Source organism: Toxorhynchites rutilus, chromosome 1 (assembly GCF_029784135.1).
Source record: "Toxorhynchites rutilus septentrionalis strain SRP chromosome 1, ASM2978413v1, whole genome shotgun sequence".
Classification (NCBI taxonomy): Eukaryota; Metazoa; Arthropoda; class Insecta; order Diptera; family Culicidae; genus Toxorhynchites; species Toxorhynchites rutilus.
The window spans coordinates 46093033-46102099 of NC_073744.1; the positions used below are offsets into that span (position 1 = coordinate 46093033).

General features: G+C 39.0%; 1 protein-coding gene across 1 annotated transcript; it reads right to left on the bottom strand.

Moving 5' to 3' along the window:
- Positions 1-1268: 1268 nt before the first annotated feature.
- Positions 1269-7990, bottom strand: LOC129763435 (structural maintenance of chromosomes protein 1A). Its single transcript, XM_055762500.1, has 5 exons — positions 7795-7990; positions 7505-7737; positions 6021-7444; positions 2518-3260; positions 1269-2458 (listed from the first exon to the last, which is right to left on the bottom strand). Exons 1-5 carry the CDS (start codon positions 7907-7909, stop codon positions 1290-1292), a joined length of 3684 nt encoding a protein of 1227 aa, XP_055618475.1. The 5' UTR covers positions 7910-7990; the 3' UTR covers positions 1269-1289.
- Between the last annotated feature and the right edge of the window lie 1077 nt (positions 7991-9067).

The following is a 9067-nucleotide window of genomic DNA, read 5'->3' on the forward strand; positions in this document are numbered from 1 at the left end:
CTAAAACCTCAATATGCTCAATTTGATTCTCGGGTAATGCAGAAATTTGTGTTTCATTTCTATGCCAGCCTCCCTTTAGAGAAGAGGGAGGAGTATCTAACCACCGTATAATCATTTATTGCACCCTATACCTCCACATGCCAAATTTGGTTTCATTTGCTTGATTAATTCTCGAGTAATGCAGAAACTTGTGTTTCATTTGTATGGCAGCTCCCCCTTAGAGAAGAGGGAGGAGTATCTAACCACCGTAAAAACATTTATTGCACCCTAAAACCTCCACATGCCGAATTTGGTTTCATTTGCTTAATTAATTCTCGAGTAATGCAGAAATTTGGGTTTCATTTGTATGGCAGCTCCTCCGTAGAGAAGAGGGAGGAGTATCTAACCACCGTTAAAACAATTATTGCACCCTAAAACCTCCACATGCCAAATTTGGTTTCATTTGCTTGATTAATTCTCGACTAATGCAGAAAATTGTGTTTCATTTGCGTTTTGTAAAAATGTACGTTTTTTATGTAAATATTTACTTATGCATGAAAAAAGTCATTGGGCCTGATTCTCGAATACACTTCACGCTGGAAACGGTATGAAACGCATTCGCGATGACAACGGTACGGTGTCGACATCTGGATGCGAGATTAGTTTCCCACTAAATTTATCATTATAATATCAAATTATCTTCAGATGAAATTTTTGTATGAGATTATTATATCACATGAAGAAAACAAAGTTTTCCACTCACATTGAATACCAGTTTGATACAAAGAAGTTAATTTTCATTAATGATTTTTCATTTGAAAAGTGCTCATTCTGCCTGAAAACTCATCATTATCTTCGACACTTCACTAACTCGTAAAACGTAGTCCAATGGCGTGCCGTTTGTTTCGTTTCCACCGTGAAGTGTATTCGAGAATCAGGCCCAGTAGTATATCCGACTTTTTCACGAGTAATTTTATGTGAAGACTAAACTTCATTGTGTAATTACAATATATTATGACGGTTGGTGAAGCGGCACCATAATAAACAGATTCTACTGTAATTTTAATTTTTTTTCCCATAATATGCATGTAAATGATGAAAATAGATAAAAAAATAATTAAAAGAGGGAGATGAGAGGAAATAAGCAACAGATCTCTATAAAAAAAGTGAGCTAGCTGTTGAACTCGCTGCTAAAATGATTGATAATCATCTGCCTATTTTATTGTTGATTAAATTAGAGCATTTAAATATTATGATAAAAGGCGGTTTTCGGAGAACAAAGAAGAACATTTGTAAGGAGTCCAGTGAATCTATGGATTGGCCTGGAACTGTTCCAAGTCATAAATTAACGTTTGCGATACAAGACACTCCGCAGGCTCCGGACATATTCCAATCAAAATATCGGCATGACTGTAAAATTCTTCCTTCAAAGAAATTACGATTGTTTGCAAATTAGTACACTTCTCACGAATATACGAAGCCACTTTTCCAATGTTGGTGTTATCGAGGGCAGCATCAATTTCGTCCAAAACGAAGAACGGCGCCGGCTGGAAGCTGTGAATGGCGAAAAGTAACGCCAAAGCGGCAATCGTTTTTTCTCCGCCGCTCAGATTGCTCATAGGTTGGAAACGCTTTCCAGGCGCAACACAGTTGTAATTAATGCCATCCAGATAAGGCTCCTCTGGGTTATCCGGACCAAGATATGCCTGGGCAGCTTCATTACGCGCAAGTTGTTTATAAATACCGTCGATCGCATCAGATATATGGTTGCAACAGTTTGTGAACAGTGTACATCGTTCGTTTTTAATCTTCTCGAATGCTGCCTTTGCTTTCTTCGCTTTTTTACGTGCTGCTTCGAACTCCTCATTCGTACTTTGTATTTTTTCTGTTACGCGGTCCAACTTTTGCATAGCTTTGAGATTCGGCGTTTGAATCTTTTCCAGCGTATCAAGCTTTGATTGCAACTCTCGAGCAAGTCCGTCCCCAACTTTCTTTATCTGATCGGTTTCTGATGGGTTGGTTAAATTTTTTGGCAATGAGCTGTAATCGATTTCGATTCGACTCTCGCGCTCGTAAATCGCGCTCAGTGGAGTGGTTTCCGAATGGCTATCCGTATTTTGTTGGACGATATCATCCATATTACCGCGTTTCATTGGTATGTCAATATCATCCATTTTGCTCTGCATTAGAAGATTGTGACGTTTGTTCTTCATCGTTTCGATTTTCTGCTCTATCCCTGAAATCTGCTGATGAACCGCTGCCAGTTCTTTGGCCTGCTGTTGAACATCGCGCCGAGCTTTGGCAGTTTCCTCTTCCATCTGATCTACAGTGGCTTTCTTCGTATTTTTCTCGGTTTTCATCTTTTCGATGCGCTCTTTATCCTTTTCAATTTCCTGGCGTTGGCGAGTTTCTGCCTGTTTGAATGTTTCAAGCGAATCTTCATCATCTTGCACCGCACGTTCCCATCGTTGAACATTTTCTGTAAAGAAAAAAAAACAAAATTAAAATGTGTTAATCAGTATTGATGATCATCCTTACTAGACGTATCTTTCGATCGTTCGAACTCTAAATTGTTATTTATGCGATCGATCTGCTGTTCGTACTCTGCTCGCTTTTTAGCCCTTTCTTGTTGCAGCACTAGCTCACGTTCCTCGAACTGTCGGATATTTGCCACGCCAATGCGAGCGCAAAATTCAGCGTAAACATCATCCTCAACATTGTTCATATTTTCCTTGATTTCTTGAATTTTCAAATCCCGCTGTTGCATTCGACGTTCGATTTCACTTATCTTAGGCCCAATTTGGTCCAATTCCCTTTGAAGCTGCTCCAATTTCTTGTCGTACTCTTTGATGTTCTTTTTGGAAGCATCCAAATCGTTCTGACTATACTTCAATCGATTCTCCAGGCCCCTGATTTGGCTCTCGACGGTGGTCAGTTCACCTTGACGACGGGTCTTTTTCATGACCTCTTTCAGCTCTTCGGTAATCTTCTCTTTGAGCGCCTTCAACTGGGCCATGTGTTTTTCGTCCCACCGTTTTGCTTTACGGGCCAGATCGTGACTGCCGCCGGAAATAATTCCCGACTTCTGGTAAAATGTGCCATCCAGCGCCAACGCGTCGTACCGGCTACGGTCAATCTCATATGCCACCTTCATGGCATCATCCGGCGTTTCACACACCAGCGCATTGTTAGTTGCGAACAGGACTGCTGGCTCAATTTGTGGAGGGTTAAACTTCAGCACGTCATAGATGAGCTTGACATTACGTGGATCCTCTATGTTTCTGTAAATATGGGTACATATCTATTGAATAATAGGGTACATATTTACTCAACCAGGGTGTCGACTCAAAATACGAAAAAAATCCCTTATTTTCCAGTAATTAAAAAAAGAAAAAGAAATGAAGACTTGTAATCAAATTTTATACCAGTTCTGTAGTTGTAGTTCTTAAAACATTTAATTAGCATGAACAATGAAATTTATTATCGCACTAGCTGACCCCGCGAACTTCGTCCCCCTCAAAATCAATTTTTTGATAGAAATCCTTTCGGACATTAACGTTTTCTCACTAAACGAACGCTCGTGGGTTCAATCACATAACTCTCCATTGGTTGATCTTTTAATTGGCCCTTTACAATTTCCTTGTATTATTATTTCCTATTTATTCAACAAAAACTCGTCATTATAATATTTATTCATTTCCAGACATAATTTTAGCTCAAGATTTTTGATTCACTTGCAAATAACATGTTTCTCCGTTACATGGTATACATGTTCGATACAGAAAAGTGAATTTTCATTCATAATATTTATTTTCAAAACGTGTTATGCCAGCTGAGAATCTATAACAGTTATTTTTGTTTCGAACTTTCTCTCAAAGATTTGCAGAAATTTAAATTTTACTCATCATAACATTGATCTACGAGTAGAGACGAATACAGCAAAATAAAGACGGCTCAAATCGGATCATTCCTTTCTCGAGTTTTGCGCTTACCAACACATTTGGCTTTCCATTTATATCCATATAGATAGATAGAAGTTATAGGAGTGCGTTATTTCGCCTGAAAATACATTTCCACTTTCATACAAAGTTCAATTTGGATAGCCCAAACATCGAATGGACTAACAACGCTTGTCACTTTGAAATTGTAGAATATATAAGAATTGAGTTTTCGCAAATTTTCCCATTTTCTTCAGAGTTTTCCGAAAATTTTCAATTGTCATGTTTGGTTGGGATATGTTTGATTGAAATATGTATTGCCCCCTACAACCTCCATATACCGAAATTGGATCCATTTATGCAGAAACTTATGCTTCATCTGCACCAATCCCCTTAGAGAGAGGGGAGGAGCGTTGATTCACGGTAGAAACCAAATGGAGCCCAAATTTGGCTCCATTTTCTTGATTAGTTCTCGAGTTATGCAGAAATTTGTTTCATTTGTATGGCAGCCTCCCCTTAGAGAGGGGGGAGGAGTGTCGAACCACCATAGAATCGTTCATTGATCACTAAAACCTCTATAAGCCAAGTTTGATTCCATGTTCTTGATTAGTTATTGAGTTATGCAGAAAATTATGCTTCATTTGTATGGCAGCCCCCCTTAGAGAGGGGGAGGAGTGTCTAACCGCCATAGAAACATATTCATTGCCCCCTAAAACCTTCACATGTCAAATTTGGCTCCATTTGCTTGATTGGTTTCCAAGTTATTCAGAAATTTGTGTTTCATTTGAATGGCAAAGCAGAATTGGAAAAAAAAGTTTTGCATGGAGAGTAGTTTTGAAATAGCTTTTCTTGTCATCTCCATGCCCAGAACAGACTGTTGACGGGAATAACGCAATTTTTTTCTTTTCCGGAGTCATTCTTGATTTATCCTACGCAGCTTATTCATTTTAAATACATGACACTCAAAACATACTGAATGCGGATAAATTCCGGATCTGCAACACTTTTTTTTTTGTCTTAGCGACGATGCGAACAGGAACAAAAATATGACATTTTCGGTGATGTCAGATTAGTTATTAATATTTTTTTCTGCACAACTTAATTTTTTTCGGCGAATTCTACAAAGGTGGTAACAAAGACAAAAGAACAATCTAACTATGCAACAGTATAAATACGCACAACCAATTGTCAATTGGTGTAATTGATCTAAAAAACACGAAAGTGCGCAGAGTGAGGTGAAATTACAATATGTTGTTTCATTTTATGAATTCTGCTCTGAATTCTTGTTCAGAAATCAATTTCTCAAGAAGCTCAAGATAATTTGACAGCATGTAAGTGTCTTGAATGATTATTTGAGTCACGAAAATAGTATCAATCCACCTAGAAGTGCGATGGAAATGGTTATATTTGAGGATTTTTTATAATTTTTGAGGAATTCCTCGATTCCTCTGTTCTCAATTCTTTCTGGTGAGCTTGAAACATGTGAGATGCTCTTTAGTAGCGGATTCACAGTAATCGGATAAATGCCACATTTCTTGAATCCCGAAATCAAGTTGCTCTTTTGCTCGTCTTTAAGGCTTTCGCTCAGCGGCTTCAGCAATGCTGGAAAATGTGGCTCTTGCAAAGGTGTCGCTAAGGAAACGCTTTTCTCCCTATACGCGCCAAGCATTTGTCTCCAATTCCTTTTATAGATCCGAAAAAAGCCTCATCTAGGGGCGATTGTAATGAGCGTTGAATTTGGAGATTTGCTACTAATTGAGCGTGTTTTGGTATATTTTTGCATGTACATTGCGACTTAGTTGTATATGTTCAATTTTATGCTTGACCCATTTTCATCCCCAATCAGCGTGAATAAAAGATTATTTCGAAAATGTTGTCGATGTAATCATTGATTCATCTAGACTAGACATAAAATAATCATTCTATGAAATATTTATTCTTGTAGTAGTTCTGTATAAAAATGCATTAGATTTTTCTGGGGAGTTATTTGATGAATATTTACACATCAAACTTTGATGAATTATTAAACAATAACAATAACGTACCACAGTTAAGTATTATGCTTAACTATAGTCGACACCCTGTCAACGAATGTGAACCTACCTGAGTCTTTCCTTCAATGGTTTCTTTTGCAAGTAATCCAACGGAAGGAATGTCTCAACATCCAACATTTTCTCCTTCAGAATTTGAATACATCGACGGGCCGTCTTCTCCGTGTCAACTATGATGGCTTCCATGTACTTTCCAAGTACCTTAGTGACCGCAACATTGTACCGTTTGTGCGTCGGTTGACACATATTTATCATGCGATCGTAAACGCCAGGAACTTCCTGTTTGAACAATTCCACCACCTCTTGTTTCTTCTTGCGACGCGCGTCTTCATGCTTATCAATTTTCGCATCCCCCAGCTGCTCACGCACGTTGTCCAGTTCCGCTTGCAGCTCCAGAATGCGCTCTTTCGATGACCCAACGTCTTGGCTAAGTTCCTGCTTCAGTCGATTTTGTTCTTCGAGCGCAAGCTTACTGGACTTGATGTGGTCAATTAGCTTTTCCTGCCGCTTGATAGCTTCGTTCTTCTCCGATTCATATTTTTTGTAATTTTCTTCAATCTGAGCTTTTTTGTTTGTTTCACTGTCGAGCAAGTCTTGGTCCGACTTCTGTTCACGATTAACCGAGTCCAGTTTGATGAGATATTTTCCGGAAGTGGCATCCGCTTTTTGCTTTAAACGATCATATTCTTGTACTAAATTTTGCTCCAAGTGAACGTTACTTCCTCGTTTTTTTGATTCACCAGCGATTTCTTCATCGAACGCATTCATTTTGCTTTGGATGCCACCGAGTTCCTCCTCCAACTTGCGGATATCCGCTTGATGAGCTTCATCCGCTTTGCGCGCTTGCTCTAGAGTTTTCATTGCCCCATCGAGTTTTTTCTTGGTATGTGCAACTTTCTCCTTAGCTTTGATAAACATTGGATGTTTTTTGCTCATCTCACTCTCAACCTCCCGAATCTCCTGTTCAATTTTTGCCAACTCTCTAGCAATCTTTCCAGCTTCTTTTTTCTTCTCCTTCAAAACATCGTCAGCTTCCTCTTTCTTTTTCTCGATCAGAACCAGCTCCTGTTGCTTGCTTTCCGAATCTTCGTTTAGTCGCTTCATTTCTTTTTCATTATGATATAACCGATACAATTGGTACTGCACTTGTTTTTCGGCGTATTCTTGTTTGAGTCGTGCATAGCGATCTGCTTCCTGCTTTTCCAGCTTGGCTTCTTTCCGTTCCGCCGCTATGCCTTTCTTCTTTTGATAGGTGAATTGGGTTTCTTCCTCAGCCATTTGCATTTCATGCTTCAGTTTGTTATATTCTTCCTTCAGAAGACCTGACCCGCTAATTTCCTCGAACAGAGCTGTTCGTTCCTTTGCATTTTTCATAGCGATACTCTCTACCGCTCCTTGGAAAACCAGAAAATTCTTTGCCTTCACATTGATACCGATCTGCTCCAGCTCTTGGAGGTAAGTGTTGGTTGCGACAACCTGGAAGAGTAAAAAAAGTTATGCACTGACAATGAACGGAGAACGGGACAGCTTCCTCACACTTCCGTTGATTCTGTACTCTGAAGAGGATCCAATCACGGAACGTTGAAAACTTTTCGGATTCTCTTCGCCTCCTTTACCGGTGACGATAAATTTGGCCATTACTGATGCACGATTCGAGATCGGCCTTCCGATTGAGGCGCCATGTATTAGTTCATTCAGTTTTCGAACTCTCAAACTAGTCGTTTTTTCACCCATCACAAAACTAATCGCATCCATGAAGTTCGATTTTCCTGAAAAAGAACAATGAACCATTGATGGCTTCAGACTCTGATAACAACTGTACATACCGGATCCATTTGGGCCAATAACAGCGGAAAACTTTTTCAGTGGTCCAATGGTAACTTTACCACGGTAGGACTTGAAGTTTTCTACTTCAATGAATTGTAAAAAAGCTGATGTCATGGCTAAAACATATCTTTTTTTGGATGAAACAGAAATTTTAGGAAGCTGCACTCCCGAACAGCAACAAACTTTTTCGAGAAATGGCGTTACATCAAATGGTGCTGTCCAGGGATGCCAGATGTGAAGATCGGTTTCATTTTGAAGACAGTTCACTTAAGGTGGCCCTACATTGTGTGCCCGGAGGTCAAATATATACTTTTTGACAGATAAAGTTTGGTTTAAAATTCATACAAACACTATTTCAATTATCAACAGTTGGCAAACAATGTCGAACATGGAATGTGGAAAGAAGTTGACTGAAATATTTAAGGTAATTCAACCATGTATCGATAGGTTCGAAGAATAGGCCGAAAATTTATTCTAGACAAATAACTGAATATTTGTTTGTCGTGTTTTGTGTCGAATATATTTGATCAGTTCAAGGTGGTTAAATTTTATCTGTTAAAAAGAGTCATATATTTGACTTCGGTCAAACAGTTTATGAGCACTCTAATAGCGAACTCGTTTTTGAAATCGGTTAGTTCCAAACTGACTCTGTAATAAAAAAAAAAAGTTTTTGAGTTTACGAATGAGGCGATTTGTTGGCTCCAATTGCTCCATTATATTCTGTATTGCACTGAAATGTTTCCAACGATTAAATATCCCTATAGCGATGTTTGCAAACAAAAATAGTCACTGTTTTATCATCCCCTCACGCATCTTCCATGTCTTGTCCTCGTACAAAATCGAACCACCTCAATTCAGGAGAACACAAAAGGAAAATATCAGTGGGGAGCACGATATGTTGGCTCCTGTTAGTACAGTAATTTACATTTAATACGACATTTTGCTAATTGGACAGACCTGAAATGCGATACGTTTAATTGGACATTTTTGTAAACATCAAGTTCGGGGCCCAAATTATGGCCCCACATTGGTCGCCACCAGAAGTCGTCACTGTACCACTCTCGTCGAAAATGTTCAATTATAGGTCAAAATCGCCTCCAATGCGACACTGAGTGGTACCTCGGCATGTCGAATTAAATGTAAATTACTGTACAACAGGAGTTCAATTTGGACGTCACCTACGTGATTGCCACGCAAACAATATTAAGTGCGCCACATATACAACGACCAGTCACCGTTCCGCCAACTATTCTCTAAGACTTTTTCATTTAT